At 39.1% G+C, this 25,399-nt stretch overlaps 1 protein-coding gene and 2 long non-coding RNA genes across 3 annotated transcripts in view; all 3 read left to right on the top strand.

The window, feature by feature from the left end:
* The first annotated feature begins 3,760 nt into the window (after positions 1-3,760).
* On the top strand, positions 3,761-5,619 carry LOC137331404 (uncharacterized). The gene is made up of 4 exons (XR_010965461.1): positions 3,761-3,860; positions 4,257-4,364; positions 5,023-5,121; positions 5,518-5,619. It is a non-coding gene; the product is annotated as an uncharacterized lncRNA (long non-coding RNA).
* Positions 5,620-8,032: 2,413 nt separating this feature from the next.
* Positions 8,033-9,398, top strand: LOC137331408 (uncharacterized). Its single transcript, XR_010965466.1, has 3 exons — positions 8,033-8,143; positions 8,802-8,900; positions 9,297-9,398. It is a non-coding gene; the product is annotated as an uncharacterized lncRNA (long non-coding RNA).
* A 291-nt stretch (positions 9,399-9,689) lies between these two features.
* The window catches only part of LOC137331107 (uncharacterized), a 35,220-nt gene continuing 19,510 nt past the window's right edge, over positions 9,690-25,399 (top strand). Inside the window, exons 1-11 of the mRNA XM_067994712.1 lie at positions 9,690-9,726; positions 10,067-10,159; positions 10,548-10,655; positions 11,275-11,412; positions 11,938-12,045; positions 12,704-12,802; positions 14,129-14,215; positions 15,866-15,961; positions 18,311-18,415; positions 18,863-18,934; positions 23,224-23,412. Of these exons, the coding sequence (XP_067850813.1) occupies positions 9,690-9,726; positions 10,067-10,159; positions 10,548-10,655; positions 11,275-11,412; positions 11,938-12,045; positions 12,704-12,802; positions 14,129-14,215; positions 15,866-15,961; positions 18,311-18,415; positions 18,863-18,934; positions 23,224-23,412 (1,132 nt within the window). The remainder of the gene's footprint in view (positions 9,727-10,066; positions 10,160-10,547; positions 10,656-11,274; positions 11,413-11,937; positions 12,046-12,703; positions 12,803-14,128; positions 14,216-15,865; positions 15,962-18,310; positions 18,416-18,862; positions 18,935-23,223; positions 23,413-25,399) is intronic.

Below are 25,399 nucleotides of genomic sequence, written 5' to 3'. Positions count from 1 at the left end.
ACATCAGAAGGAAGCACTTCAACAGAACCAATGACAACTGTGATCTATTCCACAGAAACATCACCAGCATCAACAGGTATAATCAATTGCAATCTTGTAATCAAACCTCTTAGAAGGAAATAATTACTAATGTTGATCATTTGGCCTTTCATAAAGCTAAGTGCCACCTCTCCTGTCCAGAGCTGGTGTTTTGAGAATTCAATAATGACATTAACCTAACCAAATTGATACTCTCTATAATGGTAACCATTGTATTAAAAAAAAATCTCCTGCAACAACATATGTGCAATTTAATGCATTATGCTTAACTTTGAGGTCATTATCACTCTGATAATGCGCATCAAACCATGACACCATTTTCACGTCGATCAAGGTATAATTTATGTCATTGAACTTACCTTCCTCAATTGACATTCATTATGCTTCAATCAGCAAGAGCATTTCTTTCTTTTATTGACATTTCTCTCAACATCAACAGCTGCATCATCATCATCATCTTCAGTATCAGAACAAAGCACATCAACAGATCCATCTACAACTGTAACCACTTCGTCAACCTCTTTAGTCTCAACAAGTGAAACAACAGGTATCCACCATTCCATCCCTCCAAATAATCTTGCCTTGACAATTGTAAAAATGTTTTTGGAAAGAGTAAAATCCTTTTATGCCTTTACAATTTCATTTCTGTTAATAGCGTTACATTACAACTGCCATATGGCCAGTTGAGCCATCAGTGTTCAGCACATTAGCAGAAACATCAGCAACTTTGATTTCTTCACCAGGTCTCAAAAGTTCCAATCTCATTCTCCCATCTCCTCGAATGTTTTCAGTGTCAAGATACACAGATCTGATTGTGCTTCTTGTCACATCATGTACAGTCACCTCTTGCCTCCAAATTTGTGGCCCAGTACAATCAATTGGCCTACTAATCCAGCTACATTCTTATTCTCCGTAATAATGGAGATCACTGGTCTAAAAACAGAAAACTCTGATAAGAAGCTCAAAGTTTAATGAATGTTGATATCTGGCATCAAATGTCATAGTGGCTCCTTCAGAAGTATCTCATTCACTCCAGTTCCAGACTGTACTTTTGCATAATGATTATTGTTGTGAACACAACTCTCGTGTAAATGTATTAATTAAGCTCATTAATCCTGCTGGTCAGTTTGCACTATTCATGATGGCATCTGTAAGAACTCTGCCCTGTTTTACTGATATTTGTATACACATTAGCAACAGCGACATCATATGGAACATCAGAAGGAAGCACTTCAACAGAACCAACTACAACTGTGATCTATTCCACAGGAACAACATCACCAGCATCAACAGGTATAATCAATCTAGTAATCGAACATCATAGAAGGAAATAATTACTAATGTTGATCATTTGCCCTTTCATAAACCTAAATGCCACCACTCCTGTCCAGAGCTGGTGCTTTCAAAAGTTAATAATGACATTAACCCAGCCAAATTGATACTCTCTATAATGGTAACCATTGTATTAAAAATAAACTCCTGGAACAACATATTTGCAATTTAATGTACAATGCTTAACTTTGAGATGACTATCACTCTGAAAATACACATCAAACCAAGACACCACTTCCATGTCAAACATGTTTTTAATTCATGTCATTAAATTTACCTTCCTCAATTGACATGCTTTATGCTTCAATCAGCAAGAGCACTGCTTTCATTTATTGACATTTCTCTTAACATCAACAGCTACATTGTCATCATCATCTTCAGTCTCAGAACAAAGCACATCAACAGAACCATCTACGACTGTAATCGCTTCGTCAACCTCCTTAATCTCAACAAGTGAAACAACAGGTATCCACCATTCCATCCCTCCATATAGTCTGGCCTTGACCATTGTAAACAAATTTTTGGCGAGAGTAAAAGCCTTTTGTGCCTTTGCAGTTCCATTTCTGTTAATAGCGTTACATTTCAACTGCCATACGGCCAGTTGAGCCATCAGTGTTCAGCACATTAGCAGAAACATCAACAACTTTGATTCCTTCTCCAGGTCTCAAAAGTTCAAATGTCATTCTCCCATTTCAACGAATGGTTTCAGTGTCAAGAAACACAGATCTGACTGTGCTTCTTGTCACAACTTGTACAGTCACTTCTTGGCTCCAAATTTGTGGCCCAGTACAATCAATCAGCCTACCAATCCAGCTGCATTCTTATTCTCTCTAATGATAAAGACAACTCGTGTAAAAACAGATAACTCTGACAAGAAGCTCAGAGTTTAATGAATGTTGATATCTGGCATCAAATGTCATGGTGGCTCCTTCAGTGGGAAAATATAAGCATCTCATTCACTCCAGTTCCAGGCTGCACTTCTGCATAATGATTATTATTGTGAACACAACTCTAGTGTAAATGTATTAATTAAGCTCATTAACTCTGCTGGTCAGTTTGCACTATTGATGATGGCATCTGTAAGAACTCTGCCCTGTTTTACTGATATTTCTATAAACATTAGCAACAGCAACATCATATGGAACATCAGAAGGAAGCACTTCAACAGAACAAAGTACAACTGTGATCTATTCCACAGGAACAACATCACCAGCATCAACAGGTATAATCAATTGCAATCTTGTAATCCAACCTCTTAGAAGGAAATAATTACTAATGTTGATCATTTGGCCTTTCATAAAGCTAAGTGCCACCTCTCCTGTCCAGAGCTGGTGTTTTGAGAATTCAATAATGACATTAACCTAACCAAATTGATACTCTCTATAATGGTAACCATTGTATTAAAAAAAAATCTCCTGCAACAACATATGTGCAATTTAATGCATTATGCTTAACTTTGAGGTCATTATCACTCTGATAATGCGCATCAAACCATGACACCATTTTCACGTCGATCAAGGTACAATTTATGTCATTGAACTTACCTTCCTCAATTGACATTCATTATGCTTCAATCAGCAAGAGCATTTCTTTCTTTTATTGACATTTCTCTCAACATCAACAGCTGCATCATCATCATCATCTTCAGTATCAGAACAAAGCACATCAACAGATCCATCTACAACTGTAACCACTTCGTCAACCTCTTTAGTCTCAACAAGTGAAACAACAGGTATCCACCATTCCATCCCTCCAAATAATCTTGCCTTGACAATTGTAAAAATGTTTTTGGAAAGAGTAAAATCCTTTTATGCCTTTACAATTTCATTTCTGTTAATAGCGTTACATTACAACTGCCATATGGCCAGTTGAGCCATCAGTGTTCAGCACATTAGCAGAAACATCAGCAACTTTGATTTCTTCACCAGGTCTCAAAAGTTCCAATCTCATTCTCCCATCTCCTCGAATGTTTTCAGTGTCAAGATACACAGATCTGATTGTGCTTCATGTCACATCATGTACAGTCACCTCTTGCCTCCAAATTTGTGGCCCAGTACAATCAATTGGCCTACTAATCCAGCTACATTCTTATTCTCCGTAATAATGGAGATGACTGGTCTAAAAACAGAAAACTCTGATAAGAAGCTCAAAGTTTAATGAATGTTGATATCTGGCATCAAATGTCATAGTGGCTCCTTCAGTGAGAAGATATAAGTATCTCATTCACTCCAGTTCCAGACTGTACTTTTGCATAATGATTATTGTTGTGAACACAACTCTCATGTAAATGTATTAATTAAGCTCATTAATCCTGCTGGTCAGTTTGCACTATTCATGATGGCATCTGTAAGAACTCTGCCCTGTTTTACTGATATTTGTATACACATTAGCAACAGCGACATCATATGGAACATCAGAAGGAAGCACTTCAACAGAACCAACTACAACTGTGATCTATTCCACAGGAACAACATCACCAGCATCAACAGGTATAATCAATCTAGTAATCGAACATCATAGAAGGAAATAATTACTAATGTTGATCATTTGCCCTTTCATAAACCTAAATGCCACCACTCCTGTCCAGAGCTGGTGCTTTCAAAAGTTAATAATGACATTAACCCAGCCAAATTGATACTCTCTATAATGGTAACCATTGTATTAAAAATAAACTCCTGGACCAACATATTTGCAATTTAATGTACAATGCTTAACTTTGAGATGACTATCACTCTGAAAATACACATCAAACCAAGACACCACTTCCATGTCAAACATGTTTTTAATTCATGTCATTAAATTTACCTTCCTCAATTGACATGCTTTATGCTTCAATCAGCAAGAGCACTGCTTTCATTTATTGACATTTCTCTTAACATCAACAGCTACATTGTCATCATCATCTTCAGTCTCAGAACAAAGCACATCAACAGAACCATCTACGACTGTAATCGCTTCGTCAACCTCCTTAATCTCAACAAGTGAAACAACAGGTATCCACCATTCCATCCCTCCATATAGTCTGGCCTTGACCATTGTAAACAAATTTTTGGCGAGAGTAAAAGCCTTTTGTGCCTTTGCAGTTCCATTTCTGTTAATAGCGTTACATTTCAACTGCCATACGGCCAGTTGAGCCATCAGTGTTCAGCACATTAGCAGAAACATCAACAACTTTGATTCCTTCTCCAGGTCTCAAAAGTTCAAATCTCATTCTCCCATTTCAACGAATGGTTTCAGTGTCAAGAAACACAGATCTGACTGTGCTTCTTGTCACAACTTGTACAGTCACTTCTTGGCTCCAAATTTGTGGCCCAGTACAATCAATCAGCCTACCAATCCAGCTGCATTCTTATTCTCTCTAATGATAAAGACAACTCGTGTAAAAACAGATAACTCTGACAAGAAGCTCAGAGTTTAATGAATGTTGATATCTGGCATCAAATGTCATGGTGGCTCCTTCAGTGGGAAAATATAAGCATCTCATTCACTCCAGTTCCAGGCTGCACTTCTGCATAATGATTATTATTGTGAACACAACTCTAGTGTAAATGTATTAATTAAGCTCATAAACTCTGCTGGTCAGTTTGCACTATTTTTGATGGTATCTGTAAGAGCCTTGCCCTCTTTTACTGTTATTTCAATACATATTAGCTGCTGATACATCATATGGAACATCAGAAGGAAGCACTTCAACAGAACCAACTACAACTGCGATCTATTCCACAGCAACATCACCAGCAGCATCAACAGGTATAATCAATCTGGTAATCCAACATCATAGAAAGAAATAATGACTAATATTAATCATTTGTCCTTTCTTAAAATTAAGTGCCACCACTCCAATCCAGAGCTGGTGCTCTCAAAAGTCAATAACGACATTAACCCAACCAAATTGAGACTCTTTATATTGGTAACCTTTGTATTAAAAATAAACTCCTGGAACAACATATTTGCAATTTAATGTATGGCACTTAACTTTGAGATCTTTATCACTCTGAAAATACTCATTAAACCATGACACCACTTTCATGTTGATCATGTTTATAATTTATGTCATTAAACTTACCTTCCTCAATTGACATGCTTTATGCTTCAATCAGCAAGAGCACTACTTTCTTTAATTGACATTTCTCTTAACGTCAACAGCTACATCATCACCATCATCTTCAGTATCAGAACAAAGCACATCAACAGAACCATCTACAACTGTAATCGCTTCGTCAACCTCTTTAGTCTCAACAAGTGAAACAACAGGTATCCACCATTCCATCCCTCCATATAGTCATGCCTTGACCATTGTAAACAATTTTTTTGGGAAGACTAAAATCCTTTTGTGCCTTTCCAATTCCATTTCTGTTAATAGCGTTCCATTTCAACTGCCATACGGCCAGTTGAGCCATCAGTGTTGAGCACATTAGCAGAAACATCAGCAACTTTGATTCTTTCGCCAGGTCTCAAAAGTTCCAATCTCATTCTTCCATCTCCTCGAATGTTTTCAGTGTCAAGATACACAGATCTGATTGTGCTTCTTGTCACAACATGTACAGTCACTTCTTGGCTGCACATTTGAGGCCCAGTACAATCAATTGGCCTACTAATCCAGCTACCTTCTTATTCTCCATAATAATGGAGATCCCTAGTCTAAATACAGAATACTCTGATAAGAAGCTCAAAGTTTAATGAATGTTGATATCTGGCATCAAATGTCAAGGTGGCTCCTTCAGTGGGAAAATATAAGCATCACATTCACTCCAGTTCCAAACTGCAGTTTTGCATAATGATAATCCATGTGAACACAACTCTCGTCTCAATGTATCAGTTGAGCTTATTAACTGTGCTGGTCATGATGTGGAGATGCCGGTGATCATGGCATCTGTAAGAACTCTCCCCTGTTTTACTGATATTTCTTTTCATATTTGCAGCTGCGACATCATATGGAACATCAGAAGGAAGCACTTCAACAGAACCAACTACAACTGTGATCTATTCCACAGCAACATCACCAGCATCAACAGGTATAATCAATCTAGCAATCCAACATCATGGAAGGAAATAATTACTAATGTTGATTATTTGTCCTTTCCTAAACCTAAATGCCACCACTCCTGTCCACAGCTGGTGCTTTCAAAAGTCAATAATGATGTTAACCCAGCCAAATTGATACTCTCGATAATGGTAACTTTAAAAAAAACTCCTGGAAAAACTGATTTACAATTTCATGTCTGGTGCTTACCTTTGATATCAATATAGCTCTGATAGTACATATCAAACCATGACACCACTTCCATGTCGAACATGTTTTTAATTCATGTCATTAAACTTACCTTCCTCAATTGACATGCTCTATGCTTCAATCAGCAAGAGCACTGCTTTCTCTTATTGACATTTTCTTAACATCAACAGCTACATCATCATCATCATCTTCAGTATCAGAAAAAAGCACATCAACAGATCCATCGACAACTGTAATCACTTCGTCAACCTCTTTAGTCTCAACAAGTGAAACAACAGGTATCCACAATGTCATCCCTCCATATAGTCTTGCCTTGACAATTGTAAACAATTTTTTGGAAAGAGTAAAAACCTTTTGTGCCTTTACAATTCCATTTCTGTTAATAGCGTTACATTTCAACTGCCATATGACCAGTTGAGCCATCAGTGTTCAGCACATCAGCAGAAACATCAACAACTTTGATTCCTTCACCAGGTTTCAAAAATTCCGATCTCATTCTTCCATCTCATCGAATGGTTTCAGTGTCAAGATACACAGATCTGACTGTGCTTCTTGTCACAACATGTCCACTCACTTCTTGCCTCCAAATTTGATGCCCAATACAATCAATAGGCCTACTAATCCAGCTACATTCTTATTCTTCGTAATAATGGAGATCACTGGTCTAAAAACAGAAAACTCTGATAAGATGCTCAAAGTTTAATGAATGTTGATATCTGGCATCAAATGTCATAGTGGCTCCATCAGTGAGAAGATATAAGTATCTCATTCACTCCAGTTCCAGACTGTACTTTTGCATAATGATTATTGTTATGAACACAACTCTAGTGTAAATGTATTAATTAAGCTCATTAATCCTGCTGGTCAGTTTGCACTATTTATGATGGCATATGTAAGAACTCTGCCCTGTTTTACTGATATTTCTATGCACATTAGCAACAGCGACATCATATGGAACATCAGAAGGAAGCACTTCAACAGAACCAACTACAACTGTGATCTATTCCACAGGAACAACATCACCAGCATCAACAGGTATAATCAATCTAGTAATCGAACCTCATAGAAGGAAATAATTACTCATGTTGATCATTTGCCCTTTCATAAACCTAAATGCCACCACTCATGTCCAGAGCTGGTGCTTTCAAAAGTCAATAATGACATTAACCCAGCCAAATTGATACTCTCTATAATGGTAACCATTGTATTAAAAATAAACTCCTGGAACAACATATTTGCAATTTAATGTACAATGCTTAACTTTGAGATGATTATCACTCTGAAAATACGCATCAAACCACGACACCACTTCCATGTCGAACATGTTTTTAATTCATGTCATTAAACTTACCTTCCTCAATTGACATGCTTTATGCTTCAATCAGCAAGAGCACTGCTTTCATTTATTGACATTTCTCTTAACATTAACAGCCACATCGTCATCATCAGCTTCAGTCTCAGAACAAAGCACATCAACAGAACCATCTACAACTGTAATCGCTTCGTCAACCTCCTTCATCTCAACAAGTGAAACAACAGGTATCCACCATTCCATCCCTCCATATAGTCTGGCCTTGACCATTGTAAACAAATTTTTGGCGAGAGTAAAAGCCTTTTGTGCCTTTCCAGTTCCATTTCTGTTAATAACGTTACATTTCAACTGCCATACGTCCAGTTGAGCCATCAGTGTTCAGCACATTAGCAGAAACATCAACAACTTTGATTCCTTCTCCAGGTCTCAAAAGTTCAAATCTCATTCTCCCATTTCAACGAATGGTTTCAGTGTCAAGAAACACAGATCTGACTGAGCTTCTTGTCACAACTTGTACAGTCACTTCTTGGCTCCAAATTTGTGGCCCAGTACAATCAATTAGCCTACTAATCCAGCTACATTCTAATTCCCTCTAATGATCAAGACAACTAGTGTAAAAACAGATAAATCAGACAAGAAGCTCAAAGTTTAATGAATGTTGATATCTGGCATCAAATGTCATGGTGGCTCCTTCAGTGGGAAAATATGAGCATCTCATTCACTCCAGTTCCAGACTGCACTTCGGCATAATGATTATTATTGTGAACACAACTCTAGTGTAAATGTATTAATTAAGCTCATAAACTCTGCTGGTCAGTTTGCACTATTTTTGATGGTATCTGTAAGAGCCTTGCCCTCTTTTACTGTTATTTCAATACATATTAGCTGCTGATACATCATATGGAACATCAGAAGGAAGCACTTCAACAGAACCAACTACAACTGCGATCTATTCCACAGCAACATCACCAGCAGCATCAACAGGTATAATCAATCTGGTAATCCAACATCATAGAAAGAAATAATGACTAATATTAATCATTTGTCCTTTCTTAAAATTCAGTGCCACCACTCCAATCCAGAGCTGGTGCTCTCAAAAGTCAATAACGACATTAACCCAACCAAATTGAGACTCTTTATATTGGTAACCTTTGTATTAAAAATAAACTCCTGGAACAACATATTTGCAATTTAATGTATGGCACTTAACTTTGAGATCTTTATCACTCTGAAAATACTCATTAAACCATGACACCACTTTCATGTTGATCATGTTTATAATTTATGTCATTAAACTTACCTTCCTCAATTGACATGCTTTATGCTTCAATCAGCAAGAGCACTACTTTCTTTAATTGACATTTCTCTTAACGTCAACAGCTACATCATCACCATCATCTTCAGTATCAGAACAAAGCACATCAACAGAACCATCTACAACTGTAATCGCTTCGTCAACCTCTTTAGTCTCAACAAGTGAAACAACAGGTATCCACCATTCCATCCCTCCATATAGTCATGCCTTGACCATTGTAAACAATTTTTTTGGGAAGACTAAAATCCTTTTGTGCCTTTCCAATTCCATTTCTGTTAATAGCGTTCCATTTCAACTGCCATACGGCCAGTTGAGCCATCAGTGTTGAGCACATTAGCAGAAACATCAGCAACTTTGATTCTTTCGCCAGGTCTCAAAAGTTCCAATCTCATTCTTCCATCTCCTCGAATGTTTTCAGTGTCAAGATACACAGATCTGATTGTGCTTCTTGTCACAACATGTACAGTCACTTCTTGGCTGCACATTTGAGGCCCAGTACAATCAATTGGCCTACTAATCCAGCTACCTTCTTATTCTCCATAATAATGGAGATCCCTAGTCTAAATACAGAAAACTCTGATAAGAAGCTCAAAGTTTAATGAATGTTGATATCTGGCATCGAATGTCAAGGTGGCTCCTTCAGTGGGAAAATATAAGCATCACATTCACTCCAGTTCCAAACTGCAGTTTTGCATAATGATTATCCTTGTGAACACAACTCTAGTCTCAATGTATCAGTTGAGCTTATTAACTGTGCTGGTCAGTTTGCAATATTCATGATGGCGTCTGTAAGAACTCTCCCCTGTTTTACTGATATTTCTTTTCATATTTGCAGCTGCGACATCATATGGAACATCAGAAGGAAGCACTTCAACAGAACCAACTACAACTGTGATCTATTCCACAGCAACATCACCAGCATCAACAGGTATAATCAATCTAGTAATCCAACATCATGGAAGGAAATAATTACTAATGTTGATTATTTGTCCTTTCCTAAACCTAAATGCCACCACTCCTGTCCACAGCTGGTGCTTTCAAAAGTCAATAATGATGTTAACCCAGCCAAATTGATACTCTCGATCATGGTAACTTTAAAAAAAACTCCTGGAAAAACTGATTTACAATTTCATGTCTGGTGCTTACCTTTGATATCAATATAGCTCTGATAGTACATATCAAACCATGACACCACTTCCATGTCGAACATGTTTTTAATTCATGTCACTAAACTTACCTTCCTCAATTGACATGCTTTATGCTTCAATCAGCAAGAGCACTGCTTTCTCTTATTGACATTTTCTTAACATCAACAGCTACATCATCATCATCATCTTCAGTATCAGAAAAAAGCACATCAACAGATCCATCGACAACTGTAATCACTTCGTCAACCTCTTTAGTCTCAACAAGTGAAACAACAGGTATCCACAATGTCACCCCTCCATATAGTCTTGCCTTGACAATTGTAAACAATTTTTTGGAAAGAGTAAAAACCTTTTGTGCCTTTACAATTCCATTTCTGTTAATAGCGTTACATTTCAACTGCCATATGACCAGTTGAGCCATCAGTGTTCAGCACATCAGCAGAAACATCAACAACTTTGATTCCTTCACCAGGTTTCAAAAATTCCGATCTCATTCTTCCATCTCATCGAATGGTTTCAGTGTCAAGATACACAGATCTGACTGTGCTTCTTGTCACAACATGTCCACTCACTTCTTGCCTCCAAATTTGAGGCCCAATACAATCAATTGGCCTACTAATCCAGCTACATTCTTATTCTCCGTAATAATGGAGATCACTGGTCTAAAAACAGAAAACTCTGATAAGAAGCTCAAAGTTTAATGAATGTTGATATCTGGCATCAAATGTCATAGTGGCTCCTTCAGTGAGAAGATATAAGTATCTCATTCACTCCAGTTCCAGACTGTACTTTTGAACAATGATTATTGTTGTGAACACAACTCTCGTGTAAATGTATTAATTAAGCTCATTAATCCTGCTGGTCAGTTTGCACTATTTATGATGGCATATGTAAGAACTCTGCCCTGTTTTACTGATATTTCTATGCACATTAGCAACAGCGACATCATATGGAACATCAGAAGGAAGCACTTCAACAGAACCAACTACAACTGTGATCTATTCCACAGGAACAACATCACCAGCATCAACAGGTATAATCAATCTAGTAATCCAACCTCATAGAAGGAAATAATTACTAATGTTGATCATTTGCCCTTTCATAAACCTAAATGCCACCACTCATGTCCAGAGCTGGTGCTTTCAAAAGTCAATAATGACATTAACCCAGCCAAATTGATACTCTCTATAATGGTAACCATTGTATTAAAAATAAACTCCTGGAACAACATATTTGCAATTTAATGTACAATGCTTAACTTTGAGATGATTATCACTCTGAAAATATGCATCAAACCACGACACCACTTCCATGTCGAACATGTTTTTAATTCATGTCATTAAACTTACCTTCCTCAATTGACATGCTTTATGCTTCAATCAGCAAGAGCACTGCTTTCATTTATTGATGTGGAGATGCCGGTGATGGACTGGGGTTTACCTGAGGAAGGAGGAAGTCTCCGAAAGCTTGTGAATTTAAAATAAAATTGCTGGACTATAACTTGGTGTTGTAAAATTGTTTACAATTCATTTATTGACATTTCTCTTAACATTAACAGCCACATCGTCATCATCAGCTTCAGTCTCAGAACAAAGCACATCAACAGAACCATCTACAACTGTAATCGCTTCGTCAACCTCTTTAATGTCAACAAGTGAAACAACAGGTATCCACCATTCCATCCCTCCATATAGTCTGGCCTTGACCATTGTAAACAAATTTTTGGCGAGAGTAAAAGCCTTTTGTGCCTTTCCAGTTCCATTTCTGTTAATAACGTTACATTTCAACTGCCATACGTCCAGTTGAGCCATCAGTGTTCAGCACATTAGCAGAAACATCAACAACTTTGATTCCTTCTCCAGGTCTCAAAAGTTCAAATCTCATTCTCCCATTTCAACGAATGGTTTCAGTGTCAAGAAACACAGATCTGACTGAGCTTCTTGTCACAACTTGTACAGTCACTTCTTGGCTCCAAATTTGTGGCCCAGTACAATCAATTAGCCTACTAATCCAGCTACATTCTAATTCCCTCTAATGATCAAGACAACTAGTGTAAAAACAGATAACTCAGACAAGAAGCTCAAAGTTTAATGAATGTTGATATCTGGCATCAAATGTCATAGTGGCTCCATCAGTGAGAAGATATAAGTATCTCATTCACTCCAGTTCCAGACTGTACTTTTGCATAATGATTATTGTTGTGAACACAACTCTAGTGTAAATGTATTAATTAAGCTCATTAATCCTGCTGGTCAGTTTGCACTATTTATGATCGTATATGTAAGAACTCTGCCCTGTTTTACTGATATTTCTATGCACATTAGCAACAGCGACATCATATGGAACATCAGAAGGAAGCACTTCAACAGAACCAACTACAACTGTGATCTATTCCACAGGAACAACATCACCAGCATCAACAGGTATAATCAATTGCAATCTATTAATCCAACATCATAGAAGGAAATAATTACTAATGTTGATCATTTGGCCTTTAATAAATCTAAGTGCCACTGCTCCTGTCCAGAGCTGCTGCTCTCAAAAATCAATAATGACATTAACCCAACCAAATTGATACTCTCTATAATGGTAACCTTTGTATTAAAAATAAACTCCTGGAACAACATATTTGCAATTTAATGTATGGTGCTTAACTTTGAGATGATTATCACTCTGAAAATACGCATCAAACCATGACACCACTTGCACGTCGGTCATGTGTTTAATTCATGTCATTAAACTTACCTTCCTCAATTGACATGCTTTATGCTTCAATCAGCAAGAGCACTGCTTTCTTATATTGACATTTCTCTTAAAATCAACAGCTACATCATCACCATCATCTTCAGTGTCAGAACAATGCACATCAACAGAACCATTTATAACTGTAACCGATTGGTCAACCTCTTTAGTCTCAACAAGTGAAACAACGGGTATCCCTCAATGCCATCCCTCCATATAGTCTGGCCTTGACCATTGTATACAATTTTTTAGAAAGAGTAAAAGCCTTTTTTACCTTAACAGTTCCATTTCTGTTAACAGTGTTGCATTTCCACTGCCATGCAACCAGTTGAGCCAGCTGGTTGATCCTAGCTCAATTGCTAAATTTAAATCTGAGATAGAAAGCTTTTTGGCAACCGATATATGGAGTTAGATCACAGATCAGCCATGATCTTATCAAATGGCAGAGCAGGCACGAGGGGCTGACTGGCCTACTCCTGTTCCTATGTTCCTATCACTGTTGAGCACATTAGCAGAACCATTAACAACTCTGATTCCTTCGCCAGCTCTCTAAAGTTCCAATCTCATTCTCCCACCTCATCAAAAGGTTTCGGTGTCAAGAAACACAGTTATCACTGTTTTTCCTGTCACAACATGTACATTAACTTCTTGGCTCCAAATTTGATGCCGAGTACAATCAATTAAAATACTAATGCAGCCACTTTCTTATTCTTTAAGAATGGAGATGACGAGTCAAAAAACAGGTAACTCTGACAAGAATATCAAAGCTTAATGAATGTTGTTATCTCGCATCAAGTATCGTGGCAGTTCCTTCAGTGGGAAAATATAAGCATCTCATTCACTTCAGTTCCAAACTACAATTTGGATAATGATTATTCTTGCGAACACATCTGTAGCCAAAATGATTGAGTTCAGCACAATAACTGTGCTGGACAGTTTGCACTTCTTATGATGTTACCTGTAAGAGCATTGCCCTCTTTTACTGATATTTCTACACATATTAGCAGCTTTGACATCATATGGAACATCAGAAGAAAGCACTTCAACAGAACCAACTACAACTGTGATCTATTCCTCATCAGCAACATCAACAGGTATAATCAATTGCAATCTAGTAATCCAACATCATAGAAGGAAAATATTACTAATGTTGATAATACCACCTTTCATAGAATCAGAGAGTGGTTGCAGCTTGAAGGAAGCCATTTGGCCTGTCGAGTCTATGCCGGATCTCTGCAAGAGCAACCCAGCTAGTCCTACTCCCCCGCCCTATGCCCGTAGCCCTGCAAATTTTTTACCTTCATGTACTGATCCAATTCTGCTTTGAAAGCCACAATTGAATCTGCCTCCACTACCCCCTCAGGCAGTGCATTCCAGATCATAACCACTTGCTGTGTAAAGAAATTTTTTCTCATGTCGCCTCTGGCTCTTCTGCGAATCATCTTAAATCTGTGTCCTCTGGTTCTTGACCCTTCTGCCAATGGGAACAGTTCCTCTCTATCTACTCTGTCTGGACCCTTCATGATTTTGAATACCTCTTTCAAATCTCCTCTCAACCTTCTCTGCTCTAAGGAGAACAACCCAGTCTATCCACATAACTGAAGTCCCACATAAAAGTAAATGCCACCACTGCTGTCCAGAGCAGGTGCTTTGAAAAGTGAATAATGACACTCACTCAACCAAATTGATACTCTCTATAATGATAACATTTATATTAAACAAAACCCTGCAACAACATACTTGCAATTTAATGCAAAGTGCATAATTTTGAGGTGATTATCACTCTGATAATACGCATCAAACCATGACACCATTTTCATGTCAATCTTGTTTTTAATTCATATCATTAAACTTACCTTCGTCAATTGACATGCTTTAATCAGCAAGAGCATTGTTTTCTTTTATTGACATTTCTCTAAACATCAATAGCTACATCATCATCATCTTCAATATCAGAACAAAGCACATCAACAGAACCATCTACAACTGTAACCGCTTCTTCAACTACTTTAGTCTCAACAAGTGAAACAACATGTGTACACAATGCCATCGCAATCGTCAAAATTCAACATACTCATTGATAGATCATTATTTAATCAAGAAACAGACTTTGGTCTTGCCTTGACCATTGTAAACATTTTTTTGGAAAGAGTAAAAGCCTTTTGTGCCTTTACAATTCCATTTCTGTTAATAGCGTTAATTTTCCACTGCCATACGACCAGTTGAGCCATCAGTGTTCTGCACATTAGGAGAACCATCAACAACTTTAATTCCTTCACCAGGTCTCAAAAGTTCCAATCTCATTCTCCCATCTCAACGAATGGTTTCAATGTCAAGAAACACAGATCTGACTGTGCTTCTTGTCACAACATGTCCACTCACTCCTTGCCTCCAAATTTGAGGCCCAATACAATCAATTAGCCTACTAATCCAGCTACATTCTTATTCTCTCTAATAATGGAGTTGACTAGTCGAAAAACAGGTAATTCTGACAAGAAGCTCAAAGTTTAATGAATGTTGATATCTGGCATCAAATGTCATGGTGGCTCCTTCAGTGAGAAAATATAAGCATCTCATTCACTCCAGTTCCAAACTATACTTTTGCATAATGATGACACTTGTGAACACAACTCTAATCTAAATGTATCAGTTAAGCTCATTAACTGTGCTGGTCAGTTTGCACTATTTATGATGGTATCTGTAAGAGCTTTGCCCTGTTTTACTGATATTTCTATACATATTAGCAGCTGCGACATCATATGGAACATCAGAAGGAAGCACTTCAACAGAACCAACTACAACTGTCATCTCTTCCACAGCAACATCACGAGCATCAACAGGTATAATCAATTGCAATCTAGTAATCCAACATCACAGAAGGGAAAAATTACTAATGTTGATAATATTTCCTGTCACAAAACCAAACGCCACCGCTGCTGTCCAGCGCTGATGCTTTTTAAGTATCAAATCAACACACCATTTTCACAGAATCATCATTGTTCCCAGCACAACACTTACTTATCGTGTTTGTAATTCAGGGCATTAAACTAACCTTTCTCATTTTACGCATGTTTGCTGCAAGCAGCAGGAGTTCTGTTTTCTTTAATTGACATTTCTCTGAGCATCAACAGCTTAATCAGGATCATGAACTTTAACATCAGAACAAAGCACATCAAGAGAACGGTCTACAACTGTGACTGCTTCTTCGACTACTTTAACCTCAATAACTTAAACAACAAGTATCCACAATACCACCCCAACTGCAATATGTTGGAATAGGCATAAATTGTACAACACTGAGCATGTCGCTACCGACACCCATATTCCACTGTTCCACACATTCCTGTCCAATTCTGCTGAAGTTAATCTATATTTCAGTTATTGCTTTAATTCTTTCAAAGTAGTTTTGTGCACTCTCATGCATCAATCAGCAATGAATGTTGCACATCTTTGATAAACATTTTTTTTACCGCCCTGAAACAAACAATAGCAATTCTACGGACAATAATGAATATAGGAATATTACATCACAAAGAGCTTTGATTTGTTTAACTGACAATTCTATTCACATCTGCAGCCACGACTTCATCATCACCATCTTCATCATCATCATCTTTTATGCTGTGCATAACTTAGTCAGTTCTCATAGAGCATCTAATATCAAAGTTTATAATACCAAGTCAAAAAGGTTTGTGATATGGTGTTTCGTGCAATCTGTTAATCCTATTTCAGGAGATGTTCACCTTATTTATATTACTTGCTGCATCTGTTTCAAGTTGGACGGAAGCCCAGTTCTATTAGTGTTGATATTGTGGCAATTTTGGCCTTCCATAACCCTTATTTTCTGGTTCATTAAGGGATCTCCAATTGGTATCCAATTGATAAGGCTACCTGGAGTTTATGCCCAATTCTTCATTCAAACTTATGTGTACATCTGATTTAAATTTCCATTTCATGGAAGACTGCATTGTTGGTGGCATGTACTTATCAAGTACTTAGTGATGTACTAATCATGTACTTAGTGAGTAGCAGGCCCTCATTATAGACCAATCCTCTTTGGTCTAGTACGCTGACCATATACTTCTTAGGACACACCCTAACTTCTTACACAAGATAACTTTTCACTTTCGTTTAGGGCACAATATTGGCATTCCATCCTTTCAGCTCTTGAACACGTGAAATAATTACTTAGATGCCCAAAGGGCTGTGGTGTTTTATACCAAATGCACAGTTCACTTTCCTAAATCATAGCAGTTATTGATTCACATGGATAAAAATATGTATATATATAACTTGCTCCTCCTCCTCCTTTTCTGATTATATTAATATGCACGTCCATATCTTAATTTTTTCATTTTCAGTTTTGAAAAATGGTACGCACTCAAAATGTTGACTGTCCACCCCACGGATGCTGATTGACCTGCTGTGTGTCTCCAGCTTTTTCTGTTTTGTTTCAGATTGCCAGCATTTTAAACTTTTTACCTAAAAGCTACTCTATTCGTTCCATGACCATATCCTGAGCTTTTCCCAACCAGGTTCCCATTGATGTTATTTGTAAAACTGTTACATGCAGTAAACCTTTTACATTCATGAAGCATAATTTTTGGCTCTGACACTCTCCAAAAAAATTATTTTTCACGGATGCATCTTTTCAGCTGGTGTTGAAACTCATTGCAGAGGTTTGTCACTGCTTAAATTTTACTACTTTGGCATGTCTCATTGATGCATGGAGAATACAGAATGAAACAGGTAGATAGTCTACCTTTGTAGGGTCTTCTTCATTCTTCTATTGTGAGCATTATCCCCACCCAACGTTCTCTCCCATCCATACCTGCAGGATCTGATATGGATTTCATCATGTTAGATACAGTCGCCAGGGTCAAAATGAAATGACCTTAAGGCGTTCAGATATGATGCTCGGACTGTTTCGAGGGTGGGATGAAAGAATCATATCTTGGCAATTAGGTTTATGACATCACATTTTGCACATCGGTCACATGACTCCCAGGACCAGTAGCACTAGTAGATTTCTGTGTTGTGTGGAGAATGTTTGTGTCCATAGAATGGAGAACACCAAACCCGGTAATCTATTCCGGTCATTAATCTTATCTTCATGATTTTACACAACTTGCAATGAAATCAGCAAGAGCTTTGTTTTGTTTAACTGCCATTTCTCTTAATATCAACAGCCACTGCATCATCATCCCAAACATCAAAATTAAGTACATCAGCACAACCATCTCCAAGTGTCGCCACTTTTTCAACCACTTTAGCCACAACAACTAAACCAACAGGTATCCACAATGTCCAATTATTACATAGTAGAACAGTCACAAATCTAACAGTTGATCATAACTCTTTTGACTCAAATGTTACACAGTTCTGCTGTTAGGAATTGTTCTACAGGACTGTATATATTTTTGCATTCCTATTATAGTGTGAATTCTTTGATAATAGTTTTGTGCACTTGTATGTTTCATTCAACAACGAATATTGTTCATTTTTGATAGACATTGTTTTAGAATAGATCAATAGAAATTATACCCTACAATAAGTATTATAGGAATGCTGCATTAGCATGCAATCTACATTCTTACTGTTGATTAATTTTTAATCAAGCGAGAGACAATAATCTTACCTTGACCATTATACATAAATTGTTTTGGAAAGAGTAAAAGACTTTCTGCCTTTTCAGTTACATTTCTGTTACTAACTTTACATTTCTACTGCCATATCATCAGTTGAGACACCACAATCAAGCACCTCAGCAGAAACATCTACAACTCCTTCGACAACTGTTCCACCATCAACAGGTATCAAACATTCCAATCTAATTCTCCTGTCTCATAGAATGGTTTCACGCTCAAAGACTGTAGATGTGACTATGCTTCTTGTCGCAACATGTGCAGCCACCCCTGGCTCCACATTTTGTGCCTAATAGTTCCAGGGGGGTCTTGGGGCATGGAAGGGAGGGGGATGTGGGGGAAGGGAGTCCGGGGCAGGGTACGGTTACACTTTCCCTGTGCGGCCCAGATAGCACTTCTGTTCCTTCTAACCCCACAAAGAAAAATAAAAAAAACTAACCTTGAACGGCCTGTCCTGCTTTCTTCTCAATCGACTTTACCTGACGGGAAAGCTGCAATGATTTCCCCACTCAGGTTGGAGTTAAAATCATGGTCATTGTTCGATAACGTCATTGGACCCCGCTCTGCATATTCAAAGAAGGACCCTACTGGCCTTTGCCTATGCTGCCTGCTCAGAAGAGCAGCTTGAAATTGAACACTGCAGTATTCAGATGGGACATTGATGGGTAAGTCATCTGATCAATTTTAACAGCCCGCCCGATTTCTGCCAGACAGGTAGGGATAAAATCCATCCCATGTTACCTGTAATTAGCTTGCTGGAAATGACAAAAGATTTCAGATAGCAGAAAAATAAAGACTCTCAGACCATGTGACTTAAATTAGAAGTTAAACTTATTAAAAACTCTCCAGTGGCTGGAGTCATACGTAGCACAAAGGAAGATGGTAGTGGTTGTTGGAGGCCAATCATCTCAGCCCCAGGAGTTCCTCAGGGCAATGTCCTAGGCCCAACCATCTTCAGCTGCTTCATCAATGAACTTCGTTCCATCATTAAGGTCAGAAATGGGGATGTTCGCTGATGATTGCACAGTGTTCAGTTCCATTCGCAACCCATCAGGTAACGAAGCAGTCCGTGCCCGCATGCAGCAAGACAACCAGGCTTGGGCTGATAAGTGGCAAGTAACATTCGCGACAGACAAGTGCCAGGCAATGACCATCTCCAACAAGAGAGAGTCTAACCACCTCCCCTTGACATTCAACGGCATTACCATTGCCGAATCCTCCACCATCAACATCCTGGGGGTCACCATTGACCAGAAACTTAACTGGAATCAGCCACATAAATACTGTGGCTACAAGAGCAGGTCAGAGGCTGGGTATTCTGCGGCAAGTGACTCACTTCCTGACTCCCCAAAGCCTTTCCATCATCTACAAGGCACAAGTCAGGAGTGTGATGGAATACTCTCCACTTGCCTGGATGAGTGCAGCTCCAATAACAGTCAAGAAGCTCGACACCATCCAAGACAAAGCAGCCTGCTTGATTGGCACCCCATCCACAACCCTAAACATTCACTCCCTTCACCACCGGCGCACCGTGGCTGCAGTGTGTACCATCTACAAGATGCACTGAAGCAACTCACCAAGGCTTCTTCGACAGCACCTCCAAAACCCGCTAGCTGTACCACTTAGAAGAACAAGGGCAGCAGGCATATGGGAACAACACCACCTGCATGTTCCCCACCAAGTCACACACCATCCCGACTTGGAAATATATTGCTGTTCCTTCATCGTCGCTGGGTCAAAATCCTGGAACTCCCTACTTAACAATACTGTGGGAGAATCTTCACCACACGGACTGCAGCGGTTCAAGAAGGCAGCTCACCACCACCATCTCAAGGGCAATTTGGGATGGGGCAATAGATGCTGGCCTTGCCAGTGATGCCCACATCCCATGAACAAATTTTTTTTTAAAGTTAAAGTTGAACAATAACATAAAGTCAAAACAGACCTGTTTCTTCCACCTCCTCGGGTACAAAAATAACAACACATGACACTTTACTAACTGTATTGTTATATTGAACCTGAGCCAGCATTCAAGTCGTTATTTATATGTGAGGGTTGTCGACCAACATGGTATCTCCAGCCTCAGTCTTGATGGACTTAGAAGAAATAAACAGCTGGCAGCACACTGCCCAGGGTACACCTCTCCTTGTCTTTGAAAGAAATCAAACTGTATTTTTTACAGTGAACAAAGCTTATTCAATTAAAGTGAAAGGTCTTAAAGTTTTGGAGGCCAGAAAGACTGAATTCTGCCCACAGGGTCTTTAAATTCCAGTGAAGAGGCTGTGGATGGACCTTCTGTCTGCCTCCCAAGTCAAGGAGATGTGTCTGGGGGACGTTCCTCAGTTTCCCTTGGTAGACTCCAGCAGAATTCACATCTGAGAGTTGGTGTGAATCCCACGCAGGCCTTTAAAAAGGGCCCAGACTTTTACTAGAGAAAGGTAATTGATCCCAGAATGGATTACCTTACTCTGAAGGGACTTTTTTTCCCCTTCAGCTCAGAAGGACCTATGGGTACCTCAGACAGAGTGGCTGTAGGCTGTTCTGCTTTCTAGCAAGCAAATTGGGGTGGGCACTGTTGAAGTGCCCTTTCAGGTGCAGCGCATCCACCTTGGTTATGCAAATAACCCCATCCATGAGATTTAGGAAAGGGTCTCTGGGTTTGGGCAAGGGCAGATGGGGGTTCTGCTCCGCCACAGTTGCACTGGCGGAGCAGACCCCGAGGAATTTTGGGGCCATGGTTCTAGAGCTCTGCCTGGATGCTTGATCCATGCCCATTTGCATGTTAGTAAGCCTTTTACCTTCAACTGATCATTTTTAGGATAGAGCAGGCAATTCACATTAAGTTGTTTCAAGTTGTTCAGAAATCAAAATGCACTTACACATGAATAACGTCTTCCTTCCTGAGTGAGTATGAAAGACCATAAGAACATAAGAATTAGGATCAGGAGTAGGCCATATGGCCCCTTGAGCCTGCTCCACCATTCAATAAGATCATGGCTGATCTTCGACCTCAACTCCATTTTCCTGCCCAATTCCCATATCCCTTGGTTCCCCTAGACCCCAAAAATCTATCTATCTCAGCCTTGAATATATTCAACGACTGAGCATCCACAGCCCTTTGGGGTAGAGAATTCCAAAGATTCACAACCCTCTGAGTGAAGAAATTCCTCCTCATCTCAGTCTTAAATGGCTCACCCCTTATCCTGAGACTAAGCCCCCTAGTTCTAAACTCTACAGCCAGGGGAAACAACATCTCAGCCTCTACCCTGTCAAGCCACCTCAGAATCTTTTATGTTTCTATGAGATCATCTCTCATTCTTCTAAACTACAGAGAATACAGGCCCATTTTACTCAATCTCTCCTCATAGGACAACCCTCTCATCCCAGGAATCAATCTAATGAACCTTCATTGGACTGCCTCTAAGGCAAATATATCCTTCCTTAGATAAGAAGACCAAAACTGTACACAGTACTCCAGATGAGATCTCACTAAAGCCCTGTATGATTGTAGCAAAACTTCTTTACTCTTGTACTCCAACCCCCTTGCAATAAAGACCAACATTCCATTTGCCTTCCTAACTGCTTGCTGTACCCGCATGTTAACTTGTGTTTCTTGTACGCATGGATAGTCTCTTTTTCAACAGTGGTGTTAATCTGCCTTTGAACAGACATTTTACATATCAGACATTGAATCGTATCCTCCCCAACATGGGCAAAGCAAGTCAGCAAAGACAAGGCAGCAGAAAAATTTTCTGACACTATGCAGCAATCAAATGTAAAATGGCTAGTTGCACCCCAAAAAAAATTTAAAATATTAGACTTTTTTATTACAGAACAATTCTTATTACAGAGCACTATATTTGTTGTAAAATATAATTAATCTTACCTTTATCGATCTTCTCAAGCTTTAACTGTATCAGTAAAAGCTTTGCTTTCTTTAACTGAAATTTTTCTTAATATTAGCAGCCACTACATCATCATCTTTAATGTCAGAATAAAGCAGGTCAACAGAACCATCTGCAACTGTCACTGACGAAGTTACTGTGGTGGAGCAGGAGCAGTTCCGTGGAATTTTCCGATCAAAATGTTGGATCAGTCATAAATTATACAACTTGAACAAATCTTTAATGACCACACCTATTAAACTCTTTTGCTGTTTAGAATTGTACTATGTGAACCCCTTTTCAGTTGCATCCAAGTTGATTTTCGTTCCAGTTGTGTGAGTTCCGGGGTAGCTGTGTATTGCATTCCCACACCCATTAGGAACCGGATTGTCACTATCTGAATTAATTTCAAATTGAAACCCTTAGAGCTAGCACATGGAATAATATTTCACCCAATACATGACCCAGAAATGAAAGCACAATGTGTTAATTCACCGCACTGCCTTGTCCCAGCTGTTTGTTTGCTTTAATTATGACTAAGTTTAAAGAATTTTCTTAATCTTTTCTACGCAGTCATGCAGAATATGACAACTTCCGGAGTATCAACAACCTTCACATCATTTTCTCAACAATTTAGTACTATATCTTCAATCAGTGAAACATCCACCGTTGACTCCACTATTGTCATTACTAAACATTTTCTACCTACTAGTGCAGAAACGATAATTACCACAGCATCATGCCCTGAGTTTACTGAACAAGGTATTGTAGGATATGTTTCTCATATATATGATTTCTGATCATGTCAATTATTTGTCCTTCTTTGATTTTATGACAGAAAAAGTATAGAAATTATGAAATCTGCAGTGTTCCTTTTACCCTAAAGTATAAACAGAGATTTCAAATGTTCTTAATAGGAAAACAACAAACAGGACCTGGCTCTTGCCAGTTTAAGTGTAATGTACTGGAATGGAAAAGACCTTTGCAACCTAACTATCCAGTGCCAAAGTTCAAAAAAGATGCCCTAGTATATCTCTAGCACCCCAGTTGACACCAAACCACAGCTATTTATAAACCTGTTCTTACCCGCTGGAACCTAGGCTCTGCCTTATGACCATTCACCCAAAAATTTTGGGGTAGAAATTTGTCCTGGAGGATAGTGCTATACGAGCATTATTGCTCAATATTCAATTCTATTGAAGTCAATGGAGCTGAATATCAGGTGGTGAGTATAACTGGGGGCAGATATGATGCCACTCGTATTGTGTACTGTCCAAGATTAACTTCTGCCCCCTTATCTTTCTGATGACTTCACTGTGGAATCTATCAGAACCTTTAACTCTCTCTCCTGTGCAGTCTAAAACTATTCATATGGTGTAATTTGGCAAACACGCTCTCAGCAGGGAGTTGCACTCACAAACAGGATGGGTCAGGGAATCAGAGCTACAGGGGGCAATTTTCATCTCACTACTGCTTCATTTTTTCAGTGCGAATGGGGTAGCAGTGAGACAAAAATCTTTTTTAGAGAACGTGCGTATTTTGAATGGGCCTCTAATTAAGCAGCCAGAGCTCCCACCCAAAACAGGTGGGAGCCTCATTACTATATTTAATTTGGGATTCTATAAGGTATTTAGGACGCCAATGCAACTTTGGTCTTCCACTGATCAGAGTGCCCATTGCGCATGACACGCCCAGTAGAACAGAACATAGAGTGGCCAAAGCAGCGATCCTTAAAGGGATTACTGGAAGCCTCTCGGAAAATATTCACGGTAAGTTATTTTTTGTCAGGCCAGAAAAGGCATGAATGATTCCCCGGTCCCTCAATAATCATCCTGCCCACTGCCATTCCTTCCGCAGAACCCCCAGCAATCACCTGCTTCCTCTGCCGTAAAGTGTCCTGCCAGCTCAGCACCACAGAGGAGCCGCTGCATTTCCCTTCCCTTCCCCTCCCCCCGCCCCTCCCCCCGCTTCCGAGTTACCTGTCAACGCTCATTTACTGCTGGAAACTCGTCAATTTTATTATAATGAGGCCCAATCATCAAAATTGATCGGGCCTTCCGCCAGCGACAATGGACAGGTGATGTGATTGCACCACCCACTTCCCACCCAATGTCCACCCAAGTCGAAAATCAACCCATAATATTTTAGCCGCATCTCCCACCCACGGTCCCTGTGAGTGCAGCTCCCCGCTGGGAATACAGGCTCACAAAATTACCCCTATAGTCTCATATTCCCACAGCTTATTCCCTTTCCTTAGTCTCATCACCTTATTTCCCTTTTCATGGAGAAATCTGTTGCGGAGTACTGCAACAAAAGCACTGCTAAAATTTAAATCTATAAGCCCTGAATTTCGTTGGGTCCTGAAGAATAATCCCGGCAGGTGCAGACAGGAAATGCAGCAGGACCCCGTAAAGTCAAGTCTCCACCCTGAAGAGCAGATTGTGGGAGTTTCCTCTTCAGGTAGGGGTGGGCGATAGTTTCATCCATCTGCCTGTGAACTGGAATATGAAAGGAAGCAGGAATGGAGGGATTGCATCATTTGTTAGAACTCCCTTTGCACCCTTCTTCTCTGCTGAACTCGGTACTGGCAAGAAACTGGCAACCAGTTGAGTGGAATTTCTTAATTGGGGCCCAAAGGAGCTTTGCAGGCTAAGGTCATGGCCTGGAACACTTTGATAAAGAAATGACTGCCTAAGTATAGAGGGGACCAATTTCAAGCTTCGTTAGATGTTTCAAGCCAGTCCTGTCA

Source organism: Heptranchias perlo, chromosome 13 (genome assembly GCF_035084215.1).
Source record: "Heptranchias perlo isolate sHepPer1 chromosome 13, sHepPer1.hap1, whole genome shotgun sequence".
Lineage (NCBI taxonomy): Eukaryota > Metazoa > Chordata > Chondrichthyes > Hexanchiformes > Hexanchidae > Heptranchias > Heptranchias perlo.
The sequence above is the reverse complement of the archived record's forward strand: the minus strand, read 5'-3'. Positions and strand labels throughout refer to the sequence as shown.